Genomic DNA, 26732 nt, shown 5'->3' with positions numbered 1-26732 from the left:
CCCATCTGGCACAATGAGGGGGACCTACACTCAGTACAAGTAGTAGTAGAACAGCCTTCCTCTCCACCCCTGCCTCTTACACAGCATCAGTCTGAGGAGGAGTCCCAGCTGTGCCACATTGAGCCAGCAGAAAAGTTCTTGGAGGCTTTTGCTATTCACTGCCATCTGTGGCTACCCTCTGCTTTTCAAAATGGTCACTGGCTGAAGAAATTATCCCCCCTTAAAAAAAATAGTGCCAGAATTACCAATGAACAGAACACTTTTAACACCCACTGTACAAGACAGGAGCATGAGCACAGCAAACATTCTGTACTGCACAAATACACTCAAATGTGCAGTTCTGAAAAACAACGTGAGCACAAACATTTGCTGGTATAAAAATAACCCTCTGGAAACCAGCCTGATTTTGATGCCTCGTACAGTCAGCCTGGTCTCTCTTTTTCTGTACATTCTTGTAAATTTTGATTTGTTGCAGAACTGAAATAAAAAAAAAGCTCCTTATTAAAAACTACCTAGAACATCAAATCCCATGCAATAAGAAAGTTAACAATTGTAAAACCTGTCATGTCTCTGAGAAGCAGAGGAATTATCTTGTTATCAATTTAATAATGGAACACTGAAGTAAATGATGCCATCCACTGACACCAGTAACACTGTCTCTCCTGGGAAATTCATGTTGGTAGGAACTGTCAATCTAGATGGATATGGACATATGAAACATTGTACCTCCAGTCCATAAATCTATTCTTTCTGCACTGCCTTAATAAAAAGATTCTGCATGATGATAAAGACAAGCAATGCAGAATGTCTTGACACTGCTGACCTGCAATTCTGTTTCTCGTCTCTCTTCTTTTTTCAGAGAATTTACTCTCCAGTAAATAATTTAACAATCTAACCATCCTGTTTTCCTCATTCACTTGCACTTCAAATACATATATTTGAGTATATGAAAATAAGTAGGGGATATCAGTATGTTTATTATTCAGCTGTAGCAAACCTTCTGAATAAAGCATTTTCTGTACCTTGTTACTATATAGAGAGAGCTCTTCTTTGTTTTTTAAAGGAACAGGAAGATAGATACAACACAGCAACACAAAAACAAGCCAAACATTATCAGCACAAAACTTAGCCTAGAAAGATGATGTAAAAGTTAAAAAATGCTATGATTTGCTCTATGTATTACTTTAAAAAAAGCCAGCATGAGCAGAAACCACCAAAGACACTAATCCCAGGCTAAATGGAGATGCTTATTTTTAAAGGCAGTTATTTTTATGTGACGACTCTGCTTCTATTAATGAGATCCACCTATTTAATGGGATTATTTGATGGATTTCAGTGAGTACACTGGGCTACAACTTCAAAATCAGACCTAGAGTTGTTAGGTTCTGACACCCTCAGACAAAGAAAACCCAAAGGTTATGAACATTTTTCTTTGTAAAATAACACAACATTGTGTCTTTGGTGGGAGCAGAAAGCTAAACAGGTTTCACTTTAGAACTTGCTGCACCTGTAGAAAAACAAGGGAATTGCTTGTTTTTGTAAGTGCCCCTCTACCACGTCAGACTCAGCACCACATCAGCACTACCAGAGGAGCTACTGTGCCCTTGGCCCTGCTTACACAGAAATGTACAGAAAGGGAAAATGTGCATTCATGAAAAGCTGACATCATGAGAGTCCTGCTAATTCACAATGCAACGGCAAAATAGTGAATGGTCAAAAAGAAAAAAAAGATCAGATGCATCTCTCATGACTCAGGGCACTCCAATTAAGATGTAGTAACTTCTGAACAGTGAAAAGGGAACCATGGAATAAGAGCTCCCTAAAACGTATGTACAATGAAAGAGAATATAGCAGCTGTATAGAGCACTTCAGGGAAACTCAAATATTTAACATGACTAGAAGAAGTGTGTCCATTTTATGACAGACTGTTGAAAACTTCAGTACTCCAGGTAAACCCTTCAAATTGCATTGAAAATTACCTATGTGGATAAAGACTTCCCTGGAAATTTCATAGGATCTCTGGGATCTTATTTTTCATAGGAAACCTATCCTAATTCAATCTTTAGTCGCTTTGGTAATGAGTGAAAACAAATACATGAGTGCAAGAAAATAAGGGCTGAATCCACGAGAAGAGTGAAGACACACACTAATTTTTGGCAGTACTTCTTTCTAACAATGCCTGCAAGCCCTTGTGGAATTGGTATGCCCCTGCTGTATTTCTGTGCTTTCCACACTGATTTAATATAAAGAGAAAGCAGAGGAGGCCAATACATTATTGGAGAAGCTAAAAGAAAAAGGATATATCTAATTCTATGATATTTCAGACACACGCTATGACCTGTAGCAAAAGCTTTTCACCAGGGTGCTGACACACTATTGATTCTCAAACCACGTAAGGAAAACAAGGCTGGCAAAGGCTACACAAATTTTTGAATTTTTTCCTCCACCTTTAGAAATTTTTTCTCTTATCAAATTCTCTGCCTAGATACACACAGTCCTTTTAGCCACAGTTCTTTGAGCACCTCGCTAATTGTTGCTCTTTATTCTCACAATAGCACAGGCAGCTCCCTGCAGGGTGCCCCTCTGAGAGGGGAAACCAACTGGAGACAAAGATGTTCGAGGCATGTAAGCTGCTCCCACCGAGGGAATGAGCAGCTGCTGGCTGAAAGGAACCCTAAGATCCCTTCCAGACCCGGGCTGTTTCTAGATATACACAGATGTATTTCCCCTAGTACTTAGCAGCAAGGCTGCTTAACTTATTAGAAAGCAAATTCAGCAGAAAATATAAAGAGACAAAATACAGAATGGATAACTTCATCACAGTTTCCTAACCCCAGCATTCTGCCAGCTAGCAATTCCCCAGGTCAAATCTGTCTCTTTGCATCTCTGAGAAGTCCATCCTATCTCTTCTCTCGTTCCATCACCCCCCAGGGTTTCTTTTAATTCACTTCCTTGGATTTTGAGGGCTCAAGAGAGCAGAATCAGTGCTGGTAGAGGAGAAAATTGTGACTCAGAGAGCAGAGAAAAACCCCTCCCTTTTTACACTTCAGAGCCCTGTGATCTACTTCATCATGTGGCATTGCTGGTGCCAGAGGGATGCTTGGAAGGACTAAATGATTTTGTAAGCCAGGTTGCATCCTCCACAACTCACCCACTCTCTCTCTGTGCTCCATTATCCTCATAGTGATATACTGAAAATCAGTGATAATTTACCTAATAATTTTGCACAAACCACTCTTCAGTTAGGCTGTTCTGAGAGGTGTGGTAGTTAAGAAGTGTAGGAACAGGCTCATCCTGTCTTCAGCAATTATGATGGCTTTAAAGACCAGCTGCATGGGGGAGACCTATCAGTCTCTAAATACTATTTGCATTTAAATAATGTATATAAACAGTTCATAAACACTATTTCCCTAGATATCTGTCCAGGTATGGGAGTTCACAAAGAGGAAAGCTTCTTCACAGTCCCAAACCTACCTGATCAATGGGGCAGGCTCACCTCATGATCAGAGAGAATCTGCAAATGTTCACTGTGCTAAAAGCATGGTATCTTCGAAATGGCCAAAGCAACACCAGTGGGGTCCATCCCCACCAGAACCTCTCATTTGTAAAAAAAAAAGTTTCATATATAAATATTTCTATAGCGAAATTATAATAAAGTAGTCAATTAGCAAAGAAAGAAATTGTACTTTCTGTCAGGCACAGAACTTTTCAAGAAGTGAAGATGAAAATCGGTGTTTTCTATTGATCTCTTCATATATCTTTCCTATCATCCCCTGGTATTTCCCAGCTGGGCGAAAAATTCAGTGAACAACAGTGCCACTATGCACTGAACCTCCTGAAAGCAGGTCTGCAGTGCTCCCATCTGTGATATGATCAGAAAAATCTCATGAGTGGGTAGCTTTTTTTCCCTATGCAGACATTAGAATTTACTTAAGTAGCTAGCTGTTATGTCTGATGACCTAAGTAGCTTTTTGGCTACACTCCAGCAGCAAAGAAGATCCAAAATTAAGGGCTGTAAGTTGGCAGTTACCTTCTGACTAATCTTTCCTCCTCAACTGCCAGTTCGACCCACCTCTTCATATTTTAGGGAAGCTCATGTGAAGATGCTGAGAAAATGGAAGAGGCCTTACTATTTTCAATGTATATGTGGAAGTTTAATAAAATTATTACCTAACTTGTTCAGCATACTGCTGTGTGATTGGACATTTTAAAATTAAGATGCATTGAATTTTTTACAGCCTCATAGCCCTCATCCAAATGATCATTCAAATGAAAGCACTGGAAGACCTAATGGTGAGATTTTTATCAATGACCCAGCTGTGAGTACGTGTGTTCCCAAAAAGATAAACTGAAAACAAATCACGTGGAGTGTGGATGCCTTTGGCAGAATCAAAGGCAAAAGTCCTACTGGGAACCAGAGGCATGCTGACAGTACATTGAGAGAATGCAAATGTACCACACATACATTTTTAATGCTCATCCATTGCTTTAAGATGCACACACTGCACACAGGTAAGAATTTGGGGTACCTACAAAATTGCAGAATCTTTAGATACTCTCATCTGAGCTGTATATAACTTAAATGAAACATTCCATGAGCACATTCAGATTTTAATACAGTTATATAGAGAGAGCATAAATGGCTAGGTGGCCAAGAATGGTGTAGCTAAGAATACATCGATCATGTTACACTGCAAGAAAAATGAAGCAGATTTTTATAAATGCTGCCCTGAAATTTAGGACTAGAGCTTCAATGTATTTTTTTCCAAACATAGGACTTAAATTAGATATTATGGATAGACAGAAAAATCAACGTAACTAAAATTTTATTAAAAAACCCCAAAACATAAAAGGAAGCAAAATAAAATTAAATTTGAAACAGATTAGGAACCCTGCACTTAAAAATATGAGACAATGTAAAAATAACCAGTGAAAAAGCATTCTTCCTGAGATTTGTGAGACTGGGAAGTGTAGTGGCAGGAAACAGGAGAGAAAAGCACTCTGTTGCTTTCTTAGTTTACATTAAACCTATCTCACTCAGAACAAAGGATGTATTTAAGTCTCCTTTAAACAAGCCTTTAAAATATTTACTTGTGTGTAAGTGCTCAGTAAATAAGTACTTGCTGTCACACACTTCCTTCAACACTCATTTATGAGTTGCCACCCATGGGCACACCTGCAGCCAGTGGCTGCCCTAGTGCTCTTTCAAACCCCATAGAACAGGAGGTAAGGCTGGTTTGCTGTGTCCAAAAATTGAAGAAATTCATATTAACTTAAATCAGGCTGCATTTGCTGCAACTTCCCAATGGGGTAGTTACCTCATGACACACTTTTTAGCAATTTGCTATCCCGTGGTAATTGGTTGGCATGTCCATGTTCACACAACCATGTATTAGACTAAGACTATATGAAGAGAACAAGATTTCTTTTTGCATCCTGCTGGCCACCTCATTTTTGCATATTTAGCTGTTGCTCCTTTAAATACAGTTCATTAGAACAACAAACAAAAAAAATCAACAAAAAACCCCACAAAAAACCAAAACCAACACCAACCAAAAAACCCAGAACAAACAAACATAAGAATTAAAATATAAAACGGGGAAAATTGAGATCTAAAAGATGGAATTGTGACAGATATGAGAAGTTTAATAAAAGTTTATGGCCATAGTTCCTAAACACAATGTGCATAAAAAGTTTAGAAGCTACTAGAAGTATTGAGGGTGTAGAATAAGATCACTTCAGAGCCCACTAACAATTCTGCTAATCTACATGTTCCTCTTGGTAGATAAAGAAAAGAAAAAACATCTTGGAACACTTTATTCCCACATTTTGCTCAGAACTTGAGATCTTTGCCTAGCCCCCCTCCCCAGAAAGCCCAGGAGGCTGGGATATAGTCCAGCTGCTGTCAATCACACTGAAGAGCTGGCTGTAATTGTGATAGATTCAGGCATGTGCCTCTGCCTTTCTGTCTGAGCTAGAACAGTCTGCAGAGCCAGCTCTCCTACTACCAGCACAGTTCAGAGCAGCAAACGCCGCGCTCGCTTCTGAGCAGAAATAAACAGTGTGGTGGAATAACTGCATCTACACTGGGTGCTGCCAGGACAGCAGTTAGATGCCATTTATTTTTAGTATTCCTAGCCTACATAAGTATGTGAGCAAGCCTTTTAAATATAGACCTAGACTTCATATTTTTCTTCATTAGAGCTCTAGCAGAATGCCTAAAATGTAAACCACATCACAGAATATCCAGAATATGGGCTACAGGAACAGCTCATACTTACCACTTTGATCAGGTATACAATCCCTATTATTATTGTAATATAAATATTGTAATATAAATACTGTAATAGACAAAAAACAGAATTATCTAAATCACGTATGTTCAGTGCTTCATAAAAGACTAAAATCATATCGCAGACAGTAAAATGAATGTCAAAGATACTGTGCATTTTAAAAGATCTAATTCTATAATTCAGCCAATTGCCTATGACAAACATGAAATGGAAATTAGGAAGATGTATTTAGGGAATATGTATTTTTCATAGGTAATCGGACTAGCAGAATTCTATCAGTTTTACAAACTTTAAGTTTTCATTTGCATGGATTGTTGAGTCTTAATAGTTTCAAAAATTTGCCTTTATTTCATTTTATTTTGCAAGATTGCCACAAGGTCATTTTATCTCCATCCGATGGCATCTACATCTTAATTCTAAAACAATAACTACCCAGAAAAGGGCATTTCCCAGGGAGTAATGACTGGCTGGGAGGAGTTGATGGCCTGAGGCACTGCTGAGGGCCATTAACCCTGGCCAGTTATTAATCTCCAGGAAATGCCCTGCACCAAGGTTCTTATTGCTATTTTAAGCACAGGCTGAGGGGGCAAAATGGATATCTGAGCATACAGGGGGTTTAAAGCATGATGCCATTTCCTTTGTTGCAGTTTATGGAGGACATTTCCACAACCTACAGTCCTGATACCCAACCACATCACACAGATCATTTTGAAGCACTTCACTGTGCTCACAGTAACTCACCAATCTGAGAAAACAGTTGGGATTTTTAAGAGATTGTCTTTTCCCCCTAAATAATAGTCTGCATGTTCACACTTTAATAAGATGAACAGAAATATGCAACTCTTCATGACACTGTCAGCAGAATTACATTTTAGAAATATCTTTTTAATCATACTGTCTTTATGTTCAGGGCATTTCCTTTGTCAATACTCTTACTTAATGACCGCTCACATATCTCTGCAGAAAAGGAATTTTTAGCAGAAACTGCCAAAGCACGTCCTGAAGCAGCTTCAGCTGATGTTAGCCATTAAGGAGTTTGTCTTTTCCAATAATCAAGCAGATTGGGTCATTTTCTAGGAGATGGTTGGTGAAGTATTTCAGAAACTGCTTTAATTTTCTCCTACTTCTTACCCCAAGGCTAAAGTTCTAAAGATGTGTTCATAGTCCACACAGAACTGTGAAAATGGTTCTTTTTTTCCCAGGGATCAATAAATCACTTTATAAATCAAAAGGATATTCTTAGCATATGTACAAATAGTCTTCTGCCATACTGAACTACTCAGTATTTTTCAAACCTCAGCCATGATAGTAAAACAAACAAAATAAGCCATGGCTTTATAACATGCATAGGAAGAAAGCACAGTTCTGCACTAAACTAGTTTGACAGGTTTCTCAACAAAGCAGTAGTTTCCAAGTACAAAACATAAAAGACCTTCTCACATTTTTCCTCAAAGTCCTAATTTGTCACCACAAACATGTACATCTGAATCATAAACTAACTGTAAAAATCTCACTGAACTTACCATGTGGTCCTATTCTCAGTTACAAATTGTGGTTTCCAGCAACAGATACGTGCTTTCCTAAAATAAAATTCCCTCAAACTGATGGCCAGAGTATGTGTTTCCACTTATCTGCCAGATTAATAACTATATTTTTGAAAAATTTAGAATAAAAAAAAAAAAACAACCCAGTGTGAATATTGTGCAGTTGGGATGAAACACTGTGACATGCACTGCATGATCATTTGAACATAATCTCTGGGTAGATTTTTAGCAGAATTTCTTGTATTACTGTATGTAGGATTGTCTTGAAGTCACCCTCTGGAAATGCAGCAAATCTAAGAAAATTAAAAACAGCATTTGAATGAACCCCTTAGCACATCATTTCAGACTAGTACAAAACATATCTGTATCTCACTTCAGTTCAAGTAATGTAGTAACATGCTAATCAGGTTGTCAAAATGTAATGCAGGAGCAATGGTCCAAAGGTTGGGACAGGACTGGAGGCAGAGAAGGATTCTGATGCTGGGTGCACATTGAGATCTCATCTTTGTGAACTGACAGTGTACATCTCCAGGAATGGGTCACACAGCTCAGACCCCCTCCTCCCATGTGCACCATCAGCAACTCCTCAGGGCAAACTCAACTAGTATTTCCCTAAAAAGCTTGCCCATCTTTTAATAAATCTGTGGCACAAGAATTCCCTGAGTGAGAGGTGATGCTTTCAGATAGTTTTTCCAGTAGGTTTTCCTCAGCCTGTGCCTCTGGGACTGGCAATGCCCCACGAGTATGAGCCCCACAGCTGCCAAGCCATGTGCTGAAGCATCTCCAATCACTCATTTCCACCTATCACCCTTCTGGTTCCAATCCAAAAAGATGTGAACCATAAAGAGATTCAAAATGTGAAGGGAAAAAAAGTCATCAACATGCTGACATAGTGATGGATTCTGCTTTGTTTTCTTTCTTTCCTAGAAACTGTGTGTTTGATAAGCTTTATTTCAATGTTATTCAGCATTAAACTGAGATTTTCATAGTGCTCTCTTACTGTAATTCTAGTATAGATAGCTTACAATCACTCACTGTATATATAAATTTATTATTGGTTTATCCCATCTGCATACTACTCTCACTTTTTTCCCCTAGTAGTTCACTGGCTAGTCAATCAGTAGTGCAAGATTCTTCACAAACCTTTATGTCAGCTCTAATCTTTATCTCCCTACATTACATACTATTATCAGCAGCTCACTTTCTTAAAATTCTCTCTTTTTTCCAGACTGTTAATAAACATTTTTAATAGCACAGAACACAGTACAGATCCCTAAAGTATTTTCCTGCAGCTCTCTATCCATTGTGAAAATTGACTATTTATTCCTTAACATTGTTTCCTATGTTTAGCTGGTTATTTATTCATGTAGGTTTCTTCCTCTAATCTTATGATAATTTAATTTCTTTCAAATTCCTCAGTGAAGGACCCAACCAAATACTTCTGGAAACCCAAACTCACTTTTATCCTCTAAATTTCTCTTGATGCCCTAAAAGAACTTTTTTTAAAAATTTTGTTATAGCATAACATACTACAAAGAGGATTCTTCACTCTTTTGTTTGTTTTCTTTCTACTAGTTGTATTTTTTAGAACAGCTTTTACCAATTTGCATGCAAGGATAAAAGATTTTAAACCTGTAGTTCCCCAGATCTCTCCCAGGAAAGAGATTTTACATTGACTCCATATCACTTCTCTGTTACTTTTCAAGCCTGAAGCAGGTCTGCTATAGCCAACATGACTATCAAAACATGCTGGTAGAATGAGATGATAGATGAGAATTTTCCTATATTTTTCTTTTTTTTTACTAACACCTAAGCCTCAAGGAGTGACAATTTACACTACAGTAGTTTTTAGCTCAGATCCATCCCTATTAATATTCAGGTCATGTGAGACTTAAGCAGTTTTTATGTGTTATAGAAGAGCCTTAAAAAAAAAAAATCCTTCCTTATAAGCAAATGTGATCTTGAAGACATAATATATCAATATTTCTGTTACTAGCCTCTGGTTTTGCATAGTGTAAAATGGACTTCTTGCTGAATTCCTCCTTAGACTGAACATGGGGAAAATGCATCCTGCTGGCTCACAAGGAGCTGAACCAGGATCAGGAGCAATGGGGACACCCTCAGGATGGGGGAAAAGTGGAAGCTTCCCTGGAACATGCAGAGAAATGTTGTCAATGTGTCTGCTGTTCTTTCAGGGCAGCTTTTTTCCTTCTCTAGGAAGTATTTTCCTTTACTGTTTTTCATCCTCCCTTTTTCTTGTGGCGAATGCCAAAGAGAAAAAGGAAATGTGATCATGTGCTCTGAGATCTCCTCCTTTCTACCCACCCCAGCAGTCACTGGAAGTTCTTGTGCTCCACACTCTCTAGGGCCAAGTGATTTAGCTCCTGGACAAGGCAATCAGTGTGAGTGCCTTATTCCAACCTCACTTTCCCTTTTCAGCTAGGATTTCCTCTGATGTTAAGGGAATGGGCCTACTGCCAGTTTTCTGTAGTGAAAGGGATCTTTTCCATATGGTGAATTTAACAACTGCTGTGTGGGATTTTTCACCTCCTACCAAGCATCCATGACGGCTGGCTTTGGGAAGTTTAAGCTGCAGCAATAACAACTTCTGGAGCTTTTCAAATGTGATTTGTGGGCCTGAAATTCAAATAAAGCAACCCAGGTAGCTGTTCTGCACTTCTGGGAGCGTGCAGGCTTCTAGGCAGCCCAGCTTGTGGCTGTCTCCCTTTGTGCTCTGTCCTTTTCAGTCCATGTGGAGAAGCACCTGGGCTTTCAGCAGAATCCTGAGAATGCAGAGCACGTACCCTCCCCAACAGGGTGACTCTGCACTGGCTGATGTTGGTACCAAGTGAGGTCCACGAGGGCATGGCCCTACATGATTGCTTAGAAATGCTTTATTCCAAGATTAAAGATATTGAGCTTGTCAAGATGCATGAGATTTATCACATGGAGATATAACTTAGTAGGTATTTGGAGTACAAAGTATCATTTTGCTGTGATGGAAAGGTAAAGCTATCTACACTAGGTCTAGGCAGAGCAGAACTATTGATTGTCATAGCCTGAAGCAAGTCTGTGACTGGTATCTCAAAATGCAAATACTAACTACAACATCCCACTGGACTCTAAATGCCCATTAAAAGCAAAAGCTATAATAATACCTGCAAAAAGAAACAAATTATTCCTAATACCTCTAGTGAGAAATCCAACTTTGACCTCTGCACAGTAAAGCTGTGAAGCCTATGACTATTCTGTATCTTAAAAAGTTTTCCACCTAACATCCCTGAATTTTAAGTCTCGAAGGAGATCTACAGCAATTTTAGATATTCTGGTCAATTCCTCTCAGATTACAGGGTCTACTATTAGTGCAGACTTAGTGAGGAAAAAGGTTTATATAAAAGGTAAATCTGTTCCCACTCTGTAGATAAAACCTGTTTTTAAAACCTGAGCTGGTCCAACAAGATTGATATGTAGGACACCACTTCAGGGATCACACTGCAAATCAATTAAACCTCCCCATGCAAAATATCCAAATAACTGTTGCAAGTTTATTTCTATTCACCCTGTAACTTCATCTCTTTGAACTTTGCATGTTTCTGCACCAAAATTTATTTGCAGGAGCAATGCATTCATATATGTCTGTTAAGATTGTATTTTTCTTCCTCTGTAGCCCTTTATCTTCTCCTATCCTCACAGGGTAGAATTAAACCAAATCTTAGGCTTGTTTCCTAAATGTAAAAAAAAAAAAAAAATCAATCCAAGAACCCACAAAGACCAAATCCAAACAAAACTGGCAGTCTTATTTCATGCTTCTATGGTAGAAAAAAAAAAAAAACAAACCTAATTGAACTATTCCATGAGATTAAAAAAAATCCCAAACAAATCCAAAAAATCAAAACCCAACAAAATCCCTACAATGCAACAGAGACCATTACCAGCCTGGGATCCAGTGATCTGTTCTTGCACACATGGCTACTCCCAACAGGTGTTCCTGGGACATTCTGAACAAAATGTTGAACAAAAATACATCTTTAACAGCTCTAGCCTTGAAAAGCTGCTCTCTGCTGAGTAACTGTCAGAGAGACTGTCAGCAACATTCTGCAAGCAGCAGAACAAACATGAAGACAAGAGTTTTCAGCTTAGTTTGGGGGTCCATCAGTACTTAGTGCTTCTAGCAGAAGAGGTTTCTCAACTCAACGCATCATGACACTGATATCTGAATCACAGATTCAGTGTCACAGCTGACAATCTGGTATCCTATGTACATTCCCTGGAGTCATGCAGGAGATCAAACTCATTTGTGTTGAGCTAGGAGGCCAAAAACTTACTTTTAAGACTTTAGTATAATAACACTGCAATATTAAAAAATATTAAATTTGGCATCTTCTTCCAAGATCCCAGTTCTTTCTTGTGGTACAAATTTCTCAAGACATTTGCTGGTCTGTGATGGACTTCTCTTAGTCTGGAAGGGAATGACATTTCCCCTGCAATCTATTTCATGAAGTGTCCTGTCAAAGCCCTTTTTTGTACTGCTGTGACCTCCTGCACATACCCAGACCCTAACTAATTTGCATATTGAGGTTTGTAGTTGATTACTTTATTAAGTTGATTACTTTATTATCATCTACAGGACAGCAGTTATAGGAAGATATAGAAGGAGTATTTGGCAATTGTGTTCATGAACTTCTTAGTGAATCCTCAGTACACATTTTTCTGCAGAGAAGTATTTTACTATTTTCAAACCTTGCTCTTTGCAAGCTTGTTTTCCTCAGAGCAAATGCTAAAGAGATTACAGCTCCCTGCCTTACCAGGTCACCAAGACACACTGCACCACCAATATTCACTGTTCCCAGCACAAATAATGGCCAGATTGTAGCTATTGTCAAGTATGTCAATATAAAATTTTAGCAGTAAGTTTGCCTCCCAGGCTTTATAATTCTTTTTTTCCAACTTTCTCAGCCATTCCCCAGTGATTACATTTTGTAGATGTTGGCTGATGTAAAAATACTTTTTTTTTCCACACAGTTTTCTGTCCTGTTCACATTATTAGGTGAGTTCATAAATTTGTATTTGCTAGGTAAACTAATTTCTTGCATGCACCATACTCTGTCATTTCTCCAGCCACATTTTGGCTGAAAAGTGCACCAATACACCATATAATCAGGTATGTCCTTGGTGAATGAAATATGAAAGTGGGACTTGCTGTTACATTAGTGTTAATTCTTTTACCCCACTAACTAAAGCACTTTAACCACTGTGTGTCCCAGTTATGGCCTAGCCACGAACTGACAAGTTTATGCATTTCCCACCTGTGGTAGGCTGACCCCAGTAAGCAGGTTTTGATAATAGGTTACCAGGTAACACACAAAATCCAGACACTTTCTGCTTTCTCCTCTGCTTGGACTCTTACAGTATTTTATTTGCTGCTGGTGGCACTGAAGCAAGTTCCTGGTGGTGGCAGCTTTTCCCTCATCCACTTGAAGTGGATTTGGGGTCAAAGGGAGAATCTACTAGAAGAGGGGGAAGGGAAAGACTGCCAGTCAGAGATATTTGCAAGCTACAAGCAAGAATCAGAAGACAGAAGAGACAAAGCATGAAGCCACCCATGGGGGTGGAGGCAGCACAAGGGAGATGCCAGCTCCTGATCTACAGAGGAAACGTGCCACAGCTAAGTGACATTGCCCACACAGCTGTGACTGGTGGTGCTCTTCTGCACAACCCATTGCAAAATTCAGTTTGCAGCCTAGCCTCTGCTGGGGGAATTGAGCTGCCCTTTATGGTTTGCTCTTCCCAAAGGCACAAGACAGAATCCTTTGAGGGATCACCTTCTAGTGAGGTGGCTATTTTGCTCATATCCTTCTCATCTGTAACATAAATCTTACTCTTAACTTGTATTTCACAGCAAAAGTAATTAGGTGTAAGTTCTGATTTGCTTTTAAAATTTGCCTAAGTTTTTTTATTGTAATCACTTGTTTCCTCATCTGTTTGACCTTCATTTGAGCAGAAAATGTCATTCTTTTCTTGTTAATTAAGTTCACACAAACAGTTCTCAGGAAATGGTTGTGGTTTTAATAAAACACACAATGTTGAAAAACCCTTTCTAGAGGAGTGAACAACAATTGGGTGAAGAAAATTCTGCAAGCTGTAATTACACAGAATATCACAGAATAAGCACCAAGAGACTTCTCCTCAGTGAACAAAATTCTGTTTTCAGTTAGCAACAAATTTACCATTATAATGATATGACAGTTCTTAGATGAGTTCACAGGCATGTTTTAAAAATCCCTGTAAGCAAAGCCAAGGTCTGTGCTGGGTGCTGCTTGCCCACGCAGGCGTTACCAGCCTCAAAAGATGCCACAGTAGCAGCCACAGCCAACATGCAGCAACTGAATTCACATTCTCAAAGTAATAACTCACATATAATGAGGGATGATCAGAAGATGTTCACCCCAGGAACTCTGGAAGAGTGGGACTTCTTCATCCCACACACAACACTAGGTCTGAGAAAATTCAAAACTTCCTTTTGAAATTCTGCTAGTGCTTTTCCTCACACAGGAGAATGGTTTGATCTCGAGCATAAAGTGCTGTGAGGGATTTTTGGTGAAGACTGCAGTGGGATACCACTGCAGAAATGGCCAACAGTCTGCCTGCATGCAATATCCAGGACTTTGACAAAGGGTGTTAAAATCAAATCAGGGAATAGGATATTATCTTTTGATTCATGCTTTCATTATGATGAAGCTCAGTCACAGTAAATAAAGTGATGAGAATCTCAGCAAAGAAACCCACAGTCCATTCATAGGGAAGTAGGATACTAAACATGCAGCACTTTTACTGTCAATGTGAAATGTTTAAACACTTTTACACTTGCTGATGTGCACATTTAAAAACCAGGAATAAGAAAAAAACTTCAATTACCTTCATGTCATAATATATTCAGGAATGTTCACTAATTTTGCTCATAGCTGAAGCATAGAGGTAATAAGTCCAAGACAGAAGATATGCAGGCTCTGGGATTTCTAGTTCTATCCATTCCAGATAATGATTGGGGAGAATTTTACTTTGTACCTCGTTGTCCTTATTCACAAGAACAGTAGCTGAAAACCATTTATGCCAGCCAGCTGGTGTCATTGCTCCCAACTGTGATTATTACCTTTGAGACAGATATAACCCACAGCCAAACAAGCTCTAACAAAACTCTATCCTTGTAGTGAAGTTAACTTTAAGTGTTGAGTTTTTTCACCCAGAGCACTCAATTGCTTATAAAAATATTATAAGAATCACATTTGGATTAAGAACGAAAAGAACATATATTAGTTTTATGATCAAATGCAATTCACAGTAACAATTCTTATTATAAATTACATATGGACTTAAGTAAAAAATTTTTCCCAACAGAACTGCCAAGCATCCACACTGGGATCAACTATTTCTCTTGATATTAGGTTTATTTTCCCTTGGAAGTAAACATCAGCTTCACTAAAAAATCATGACTGTCCCCTGCATGACAGCAATTTCACAGAATTTTCTGTCATAAATATTATTTGGATGTTTTTTTCTGATTTTTAACAATGTACCTGTATGTCAGTAATGCAATTTGCATTCTATTGAATAAATACTAAATATGTGGGTTTCACAAATCTGCAGACAAGAGATTCCAAGTAAGTATGTTACATCTTTATGACTAAGTGGCACTTACATGGTTTGGAAAGTCAGCCTTCAGCTCAGTAATGCTTTTGCACCAATATGCTGCTGTTTTCTCGCTGATCAGTTCAATGTTTAGAAAGGAGCCTTGGCCTGGGCCATACAAAGGACCTGAAGTAGTTCCACGCACAATCCTTGGAGAAACATTGGTTACAATATCCTGCAAAACAGGAAGTATGTTCAGTCAGATTTTGCAAAGAGAGGGTTATGTTGATGATGCACATTATATACATAAACTAAAATGTACCAAGTTTTTTAAAAATCTACTGCTATTATGAGCAAAAGCTAAAACTGTAGGGCAGTTCTCTAAATTAGCAGATTCTCCAGTTAAATTCTTTGCATCAGAGGAGAAAAATGTTTGCTCTGTGTGTGCAATGGCACGATAATTATAAAGAAAATGCCAATATTGTCCACCTATGAACTGCCATACAGGATATCATTCAAACAGTGTCTGTGCTGGGCAGAGGGCACACAAGACCTTGTGTAGAAACCCGTGTGGGCCTCAGCCATGTCACAGCAGACACAGGAACTCTGCCCCAGAGGTGATCAAAGTGTCCTGCACTATGGGTGCAGCTCTCCAGCCTCCCTGCTGCAAAGGCACCGGCCACAGCACACCAAACGTCACTAATAAACCGCGCGGTCAAAAGAGAGAAAGATCGAAACGCAAAACAAAAAAATAGTGAAAATAGAGATTAATATTGCAAAGTATGACATTTCTGAAGGTCAGCATGAGGTTAGCAAACAATTTTGAAACACAGAGTAAACACACAAAATGTTGACTTGTTTAGTAGTCTTAATTAAGCTGCGATGTCACCAGATCTATATTAACAAAGAACCGTAAATTCTGACATTATTTAAAACTAAAGAGAAACATAGATGGCAAAATGTTCCTTTTGCCAATTTCCAATTAAAAATAATTTTGAGTAAAGGTCATTTATTTACAAACGTATCAGAATTATTTGTTTAAGTACCCCTCCTCACCATCTTGTCATTTTTAGTGAGATAACATGAACCTCTATTAGTATATAGCAATTAAGGTAAATTTACATATTTTAATTAAGAACCATCCCATATAAAACAATTAGGGTAATAGGCATACTAACTGGATTTCATAACATTTGGACGTTTTTCCAGCTAGATAGACAGGAAACCTTAATTAGCATTAATTAGCACTGATCTGCATATGTTTGATAAGGCATACCCTTGCCACAAAAGATTATTTATTCCTGAATCTGCCAAATGCTGCAGTTACAGAGGATAAAGGGACTTTTCTTCACATTGTATGTAAATTTGAGGCAATCTTAATTTGCTTTAAAAGCTGAATTAATTATTATACAGTAAATATACACTAATATTTTATATTGATAGATAGTTATACGTCCATTTACATATGTAAAAAACATACAAGATAATCTCACCAGTTCATCTATTTTCATGTGTAGTAAATCTGGAACATGGACACCACATTAATGCCCTATTTTCCTATTATACTATTTTCCTTTCATCACAAAATCTTCACCTCACTCTCAACAGTTAAGTTACATTTTCATAAAAAAAATTCAGAGCACTTTCTGAATTTATGCAAACCAAAACCACACAGCAAAATGCACTCCCCTCGCTCCCTAAACAAATTACAAAAAATTGCAGTTTATGCAGAGGAACCATTTCCATCAGTTTGTCCTCTTGAGCATTTCAGTCCTGTTAAATTGCCTCGGAGGAGCTGAGCTGTGGCTCCATCCCAGGGATCTGCACTGGCCATGGTGCCCAGGGACTGCACTGCAGCTGCCACCAAGGACTGGGGTCACACTGCCTGTTTCCCTGCTGCAAGCCCAGGGGTGCCAGGCTCCAGAGCCAAGCTAGGGAGCTCTCCTGGCATGGAGCTCACAGCCTGGCTGCTGGTGGGAATTATTGCTCCTGGGTTTAGGGCAAAGCATGATCATGGGTTCTGTATGTGGCCTGAGTTCCATTTTGCAGCTCACTTGTGTGAATGTGTTTGCCAGATAATGCCTGGAGCCACCAGTGGTGCTGCTTGTTATCTCACTAGTGCAAGCCTTGGTGCTCTTCCACTCAGTTTCATTTTACTACAGGTAAGAATTCAAACACTGAGATATTACAGCCTAGATTCTACCTCTAGTGAGGCTCTCTCAAAGAGTCTCTGTCTGCTTCCACATAAAATCTCTGAAGTTTTCCTATCTGCCTGGGGTCTCCAGGCAGCCTCTTCTCCTTTCTAAAAGGAGAAGCCCCAGCTTAGACCCTGCAACTGCTGTGGCACCCCACAGCTTTGACACAGTCTTTCCCAGAGCTCAGTGGCAGTCAACACCTCAGTGACAATTTCACTCTCCAGGATCCCACAGAGTTGAGTCAGGCAATGCACTGACTTTCCAAACTGTCTCAAAAGTGAAGCCATTCTTCACTATAATGACCACAAGAGAAACACAGAGCCATATGAAATAGTAAACACACGCACATCTCTCTGCCTACGTTTCCTTACTGCTGAATTTTCTTTGAGATTTTGTGAGATCCCCTTTGCTGCTCAGGGACTTTCCCCTCCCATTCCCCAGAATTGCAGACATCTGTTTCTTCCAAGGAAGAAGAAGAGGCTTCCACCACCTCCCCATTGCCTCTGTGCCACAAGACCCCTCTGGTGTGTCCGTGCATCACTTTATCTTTTCTAACCAAGCCATTTCTGCTCTCAAAAATCCTTCCTGGCTTTGAAATCCAAACATTGCCACCTGGCTTCTTTGTCTTGGTTCCATGTGGGAGGGATATGCTGTCCTTATTTAAGATCTTGTTCCTCATTTGCCCCTCCTAGTTAAGAGTAAACTAGATGGAAAGAGACTGTAATGACTGACACTCTGGCACTCCTCCTGTCTCTTGTTAGCACATGACAGCCCCAGGCACAGGGAGACTCACAGTTCATGGAAACAAAATGGAATTTATAACTTATGTGATGATTCAAGGAATCTGTCTATGTACATACAAAATAAAACCACACAAGTGACAGAATAGAAAATGGTCTCTTTGAGATGAGTGTGAAATACCTACACAGAACTTTCCTTACCAGCCTCTTCATCTTCTGTCCCCTGCCATGGCTGTGAGAAAGCTGAGCAAGGGAAGAGTTGGACCAAGGATCTCTTGGCTGGGCTTAGCCAACTTCATGGCTCTTAGTCTTAGTCTTAGTCTTAGGAATGAATTTCCAAATGCTGGAAATGATAATTCCTTTTCTTTCCTGAATCCCCATTTTTTTCCTTTCATCCCAACTGTGCACACAACCCTTTTCTTGTTGCTAAAAATTACTGTGTCCATAAAAAGCCACAAAAAACTGAAGTGAGAATACTGACAGGAAGTGCTTTAGGGCCTGAACCTAAAAACTATTGGTTCTAAACAGAGAGGTGACCTGAGCAATAAGTTGGTCTGGTTCCTGCATGCAGGTGAAAGGAGAATTCCACATATAGGAACAGAAGAATGTCTCCAGTGTCCAAAACAAATCAAGTATCTAACTCCTTCATTCAAGGGAGGCAATATATGGTCCTTGACAAAATCAGCACAGTATTTTCATGTACTCTGCAGACTTTTAATAAGTAGTAACTAGAAGAGAACAAAGCTTATATCTTTCCACACTAAAAGACAAAGCTGTTGGGAAAAATAAAAAGTCCTGAAAAAATAATTGGCAAAGAAAACAGAAATTACCACATAAAATTACTTTGTTTCATGGGGAAATACTGCAATTCAATGTGGACTTAGGGATTAGGGAAACTGTATTTGATATTAGATTACAGCAAATGAACCTGGTTTGGGGGTTAATGTAAATGAAGAGAAACAGTGACAACAAACACAATCAAGGGCCAACCATGAATCATAAATATTTCAGTTACTGAATTTCTTCCATTACCTCAAAAGCTTATTCATTTCTCCAGAAGAGCACAGCAGAAAAAAATCACACTAATGCTGCAAATATCTCTAGCTCAGGATATCACCAAAGAAAGTGGTGTTATACAGACAAAAGCACTAATATCCTGCTGCTTTTGGATTTCCCTCTTCTGCATATGACCAATTCTGGTATTCTAGTAACTTGAGACAGAGTTAATTTGCATTACACATATATTTCTGTTCCTGTTGATTAATTAATTAACACACTGAAAAGACGACCCAAGGCATTGATCAGGCCCCATTTGCTCTAATAATCTCTGAACTCTGCAATCAGATCATTGAATTCTAAACTACTTAAGTCTAATGGGCTGGGAGATTTGAGACAACATTTTAAAGATAAAGTCCAGACACTCAGCAGCTTTTAGTCAGCTAAATTTATTTAGGCATGTATCAATATATCAGTCCATACCTTACTAGTCATTCTAGATTTTGTTTTGCTTCACACTGTCTATATTTGCAGTTGGCAATTGTGTTGTAAAATCTCAACCATGCTGCCTCTAATGACCAAGGAAAGCAGGACAGCAGGGACATTTCAAGCTTTAGGGCATCCAAAGGGTTGCTGGGCACAGTGCTACATCATGCAATAAGTACATCCTTTGTGTGTTTCTCCTAAACCAAGCAGCACAGAAATAATTCACATTGTGAATATTAACATTGTCATCTGGGGGCATGGAAGTTAATGACACAGAGAAATTAATCAAGCCATTCACCTCTCTCTCAGACTTATTGTTGTAGGGGAACCAAGAAGACAGCTCTTCATTAACTGAGTTCACTTTTTATTTCATAATCATGTCTCCTAGAAACTAAAAAAAAAAAAGGGGGGATGGAAAAATACATATTGGGAGAAAAACATGTTAAGAGGCCAGTGGCAGAAAAGCAGTCTCCCAAGAGTTGTGACACCTCATGCCTATTCATCTAATGTAGCTGTACTAGGCAAATAAAAGATATATAATAATATCAAAAGAACCAAGAGTATAAATCTGTATGATTTTTCATATCAAAGCTGTGATATGTTTCTATTGATTTGCAGAGCTCAAAACATTCTTTTTCTGCCCAATTTTTTTTCAAAATATTTCTCCTAAAAGTATGTTAATGAACACTTGAAATTACAAGGTTGCTGTGGGGAAAAGAGGGGTAAAATTAAAGAAAAATAGAAAGTTACAAAAATTGCAGTTAATTTAAATGCTAACGGGATAAAACAGAATATGGAGAGGAGTGGAAAGTTACAGACACAGTTGCAACAGTATGGAAAATTATAGGGAGAAAATGCAGATGCTACTCCCCAGATGGAATGCAGTCAACATGCCCAACTTCCCACACACAATACATGCTCCACCCAGACATTAAAAATAGTATAAAAGTAAGTTAAACATGGGGAAAATGTAGGGAAGATTCCATCACAACTTCTGGGACCAGTCAAAGGGAGCTGTCTTCTCCCCCGTAGGGATGCCCAGTGGGTACAAACTGTATTTTTATGTACACTGATTATCTCAAGCTAGCTCTTGTTAGGAATTAGAGCTTATCCATACAATAATACAATTTTTTGAATACAATCTTGCAGCCAGATACTATCACCAGCAATCTTTGAACTTTAACCTGTCACGATCTTCTATTATACAAATAAAGGATGTTATTCTGTGCACTGTTAGTGGGAGCTCTTCAAGGGTGCTGGCAGGTGCTGGGACTGGGTAATACACTCAATTGTGGAGCCCCAGGAAGGGGCTGTGTGACCCTGAACACATCAGTGGAGCTGCCCTCTGATCCAGTGCCTGTTCAGTGAAGGCTCCCTATGATGGGAGACTGACAGACTGGTGAGGCACAAGGGTATCAGCTTTTCTGGGACACTGACAGACTAATCAAACGCAAACAGTTTGAGAAAATCACCCCTTTTACATGACAGTCATTTAAGAGAACACCTGGGCATTTTCATTCAGGATATGGAAAAACATAAATTAATTTTAGCATTAATAAATATATTAAGCAATTGTACAACTATTCAATCCTGAAGTACAGGTGTTCTGCAATGGAAATGGCTGCAGCACAATTAAGGTTTCAAATAAGATTTTTGGATTTTAAAAATACATTTAATCATACTATAGCAAGTGTTAAAGTGAGTTTTCTTCACTCTGAGAGACTTCTAAGAGACACAGAGAACCTGCCTTGCAGTGTTGGCCCCCAGTGAAAGTCAATGAAAGTCACTTCATACTTCAAATTAAGCTTTTCTCAGCTTTAACATATGAAAGCAGATAGGAATTAGTGACCATTGTCAGTTTCTTTTCATTAATATGAGAAAAAAGATTAAACACAATGAGCAGATTACTATTTCTAACAAAGTTAATTTATTTGACCTTTCTTTCTTCTAGGAAAGGAGGGCGTTATACTTGCCAAGTGGAGTATGCATCTGTACATTCCTGGGGTTGCTGCTCATTAATGTCAAAGTGAGCATCAAAGCAGCTACAATGGCTTCTTTGTGAAGGAGAGATCTAAATAAATACCTTATTAAGGTAATTTCAGTCCAGTATTTCAAAACAACATACCAGTAAACTGCAATGTAAAAAACCAGCTCAAATGTGAAGTTCCTACATCAAAGTATAGTAGTTGAAAAATGCAGTTATTTAACCAAATTATGATGTGCTTTTCTCCTCAGCATCTCAAAAATATATATTTGAAATATATATTGTAAGACCTCAAAATCTAGTATGTGAGAAATAGTTTTAAAGCTTATTTTTAAATGCTTTAATCAACCCCCCAACATCAAGACTCAGTTTTCCCTAACTACCCTAGTTAAAGTTCCCTAGTACAACTTTATTACAATTTCACCTATGTGAAAATATGGAGGAGACTTTGCCTTTTGCTGCCTAATATCACAGTAGTTAAAGCATTCTGGAAATCTGGCTCACTGCTGCTTGCACACCCTGATAGATTCGAATGGCACCACAGACTTATGTCCTCGTAATTCCCTGCCAACTCTCACTCAGGGTCTTGTGATGATTTGCCTCTTCTGTGACTCAGCTGTCTAGCCAGACTGTGTCTAGTATCACCCCTTCTGGAGTTTTAACCATCCACAAAAGGCAAGTGAAACCTGCAGAAACAATACCACTGCACACAGTGCTGTTCCTATACAACCTTTCTGGCTTGTTCCTCCCCTCCTCTCCATCAGAACTGAGACACATTACATCTCTGCAGGGCTTCTTTCATAAGCCCCAAAGCACTGACTTGCTCTCCTGAATTTCTCCAAGTCAGAATTTTTTTCCAGCTGAACTGGAAGATAAATGCACAGTGAGGAGCTCTACAAACACAAAACCATTCCAACAGTTACAAGACCTTATCTAGTAGAGTAGGATGGAGAAAGGCAAGAAAATTTGCTTATGATTTCTGCCCAAGGAGGTTTGATATAGCCACTGGCTGTCACCTTTCAGTGTTATGTTGCACATAATGCTGCCTGCTGAATCTCTAACACCTGCATTTACCATTTTTCAGTTAGAGAATAGGCCAAACTTGATTCTTGCCATACAAGCACAAAACCATGTCACTTGCTCACTCTCTCCTTCTCTTTCCCTCAGAGCATACAGAGGCATTTTTTAAAAATGAAAACCACCCTGACAGAAAAACTTACCTCAAAACATCCCACCATGCAGAAACTGTTCTAATCTCTCCACTACCCAGTATGAAAAATATAGTACCATAAAGGCACCTCTTTTTTTTCATTGCTTTTGTGAATGAAGTCTACACCTAGCCTTCACTTCCCTCTTCATTCCTCTCCTTTTCTTGAAGACAGATAGTATACCATGATAACATGATGTAGAATAATTATTTTTAAGTTTCCTTACCAAAATAAGAAATGAATTTAAAAACATATTACTTCCTCAGCCTTCCAGCATTTTTCACATTGGTGATTCAAAGAATAAATGTTCTGATCTCTCCATTGGTACAGTGCACATCTTGAAAAGTAACCTTGCTGTAACTTACAATTGTGCTTCTTCAGCTTTTACATACAAGATCTATTATGCTATAGAGGGGAAAGAATACCTTACAAATATTCTTATCTGTCTTTTGAAGTCTGTGAGTCCTATGTTTCCAAAGATGAAAGCAGCCAAATCTGTACCTATATTCCAGAAGTCTGGAACACAAACAATGCTTGTAAATCTTCCTTAATATCCTACTCTATTTCTTGGCTGAATAAGCATGAATATGCATACTATTTTTAAAAAAAAACAGACCATTACCTCATAAATGCTTTTATAACATTAAACTATCACATTTGTGTTTATTAAACCAATTTAACACTACAGCTTCAGCGACTAAGCTGGCTTTCCAAATCACTAAGTTAGCACAGAAAACTGCAGCCCCAGAAGGGAAAAAGCAATGTGTCAGGACTTTGGAGAAAAACTGCTGAACCACTCATATTGTGTGAAAGACAAATGACAAGTTAGAGGTTTAGTTACCACATGTTTAATGTTTTTCTATACTGTCTCATTAGTGCTTTAAGGTTTAACCATGACAACGCATGAAAAACTTCAAAATTTACAGACCCCAAACTTCATTTCTACCTAAGCTTTTATCACTGCTGCTTGCTCAGCACACCTGCCTTACTAAGGCAATTCCCAGACACAAGGCCATCAGTACTGATAACTTGTGATGAACAGGCAAAACCCCAAGCTCTTTAGATAATCTCACTAGACCAGCATGTTAAATAAAAAACATTTACTCTCTTTACTTCAGAATAATTGTGGAACAATCCCTTCCCCACTCTAAGTCAAATAGAAATGATTTGCTGCCCTTGCTTAAAGGAACAGCCATCCCCCAAACTTTGTTAATTCAGATATGAGTTTGTCTTGAAGTTGCAATATTATAAACTTAGGCTTGATAATAAATTAGGAAATTCAAATACCATAAAAATTAGAGTAAAAAATACCAAAAAATAGAATAACAACTATAATGTTTAAATCAAATCCACAAATATTTTCTAGTTGAGTTGCATATTTCATAAGGAAATTAAGTATTTGATCTTTCCTGATAATTACATTTGCCTGAGCAGTTAAAAAAAAAAAAAAACAACAAAAAAACACCTTTACAATACAAGGCCATACTGCTTTAAAATTAAAACATATAATTTTTTTCCCTTTCTCTGTTTTTTTTTTTACATATTTGCTTGTTTTCTAGGCATTAGACTATAAGGGCACTTTTACTGTAATTATGAAAGATAATTTTTCAAATGATTATGTCCTACAGCACTTTGTCTTGACAAACAATTACTAGATATCACATTCAACAGAATACAAAAAGCAATTTCTACCACAAGGTTAAAATTAGTCTTTGAACAAAAGATGCTTTCAAAGCAAATCCAAATTCTCATCAGCTTTATATCAGTTTCTCTGTGAGATGGGAAAGTGAGGGATGGAAAGAAGAGAAAGGGAAAAAAACCTGAAGGACATTTAAAAAATTTCTTGCTAGCAATCAGTGTGAGCACACATTTTATCAGCTTTCTGATAAAGGTCTAACCAGAAGGACACGATTACATTTCTGCTGTAAAATTCTATTGTAGTCAAAAACTACACCCATCAAAGAAAAGAGAAGTAGAACTTACAGTTTTTGAAAGAAAGTTGAATGTGTGTGCAGAGATTCACTTTTGGATTAGGTTTTGCAGTTCAGGGTTTTTGGTTGGACTTGATCTTAAGGGTCTTTGCCAACCTAAATGATTCTGTCAGTGTTGAGTCTTGGGAATTCAATATCATAAACTACCTAATCAACAAATGGTTGCTTTAGCAGAGTGATGAGAAAAACGTTCAGTAATTGCCTTAAAACATTAATTTATTTTCAGTAAGAGGACACAAGAATGGAAAACCACAATGCAAATGATGCAATTCTAATCATTTGGAGGAAAAAAGAATGAAATAAATAGCAGCACATGGGTAAATAAAGTATCTGCACTGGTAGCAGCTTTTCATCTGTATCCTAAACTGGTATTTTTGTACCATGGCTCCTAAGGACCTGTGTACATTCATAAAGATGGAAAATTAATACATGATAACTGAAATACAGTACTTCAGTCTATAATGCTTACCCTTGGGACTACAGTGGATTTAGATCATAAAAACTTAGCTTGCCTTAACAGATTAATTATTTTACAGACATCTAAAAATATCCCATTTTCAGCTGTTAGGGAATATCATGCTTTAATCAGTGATCAAAACTTGTTGTGAAGTAAATGTACTTAATTTACCAAACAAAGGAGCAGCAATTATTAAGACTTCTTTCTAGATAAGTGCTACTGAATGGTCCCATGAAATGGGAATGAAAAGGCACTTATAAAAGTGTGAGTCTAAGAAAATCAGGGAGGAAGAAACACAAGTAAGACCACTCAAAAAAAAAATTATAAAAGAAGAAAAAAAAATTTTTAAATACCCAGGAAAGAGAATGAAGAATTACATTACATGTTTGCAGTAGTAAGTTTGAAAGAGTCACTAAATGCTCAAAAGGAGAATATAAATTCTCTTCTTGTACTTGATGGGAAGGTCAAATTAATATGGCTTTTTCAAACATCATCATTACAGAAAACTATATGTTAGTTTCTAAAATGCTGTTTTCTAATTGCTAAAGAAATTAGTGTAAGAAAGCAATAGGACAGCATCAGTATCAGGAGGTTCCTAACAGGATGACCTGGAAGCCAAGAAACACCAGACCACAGAATGAGCTCCTCTAGAAGAAAAATAGAAGAGAATTGCATTCCATCTCATAATTAGCAACATAACACAGCAATACTAATCACTGCTAATTAGGCATGTAACTTTACACTGGAAAAAAGCAAAGAGGTAACTATTTATTTAAGAGACAATACTACATGGATTAAAAAAGCTTCTGTCAACAACTCTGGACACCTGTACCAAGCTCATTTATTGCCTAATTAAATATTAACATGTCCTGATAGAATCTGTGGGATAATTTTAATTACTGTTTTCTCACAGGGAAGCCATATAATCAATGTATTTCTAGCTGTTCCTAGAGGCTGTTTTGTAAAACTCCGTTAGTAAATTGTGAACCATCACTAAAATATTTTCCTTCAGATTTCTATAAGTAAATCAAGACTATTATATTCCCCTAGGAGGAGGGGTGTCTAGATGCTGTCCTTCAGAGGAAAAAAGATATAATTTCTTCAAGAATACAAATGTTTTAACTACAATCCTATTTAAAGACTTGTTAAAATTCTTGCACAAAGAATCAACATCAGGGAGTTACAGATCACCAAAGTAATATTTAAATTTAT

The 26732-nt window shown here is 38.0% G+C and overlaps 1 protein-coding gene across 1 annotated transcript in view; it reads right to left on the bottom strand.

Moving 5' to 3' along the window:
* Positions 1-26732, bottom strand: part of DPYD (dihydropyrimidine dehydrogenase) — a 320908-nt gene that overhangs the window by 110892 nt on the left and 183284 nt on the right. The window contains exon 14 of the mRNA XM_079314282.1: positions 15534-15698. Coding sequence (XP_079170408.1) covers positions 15534-15698 — 165 coding nt within the window. The remainder of the gene's footprint in view (positions 1-15533; positions 15699-26732) is intronic.

The sequence above is a fragment of the Erithacus rubecula genome (assembly GCF_903797595.1).
Source record: "Erithacus rubecula genome assembly, chromosome: 10".
Lineage (NCBI taxonomy): Eukaryota > Metazoa > Chordata > Aves > Passeriformes > Muscicapidae > Erithacus > Erithacus rubecula.
The sequence above is the reverse complement of the archived record's forward strand: the minus strand, read 5'-3'. Positions and strand labels throughout refer to the sequence as shown.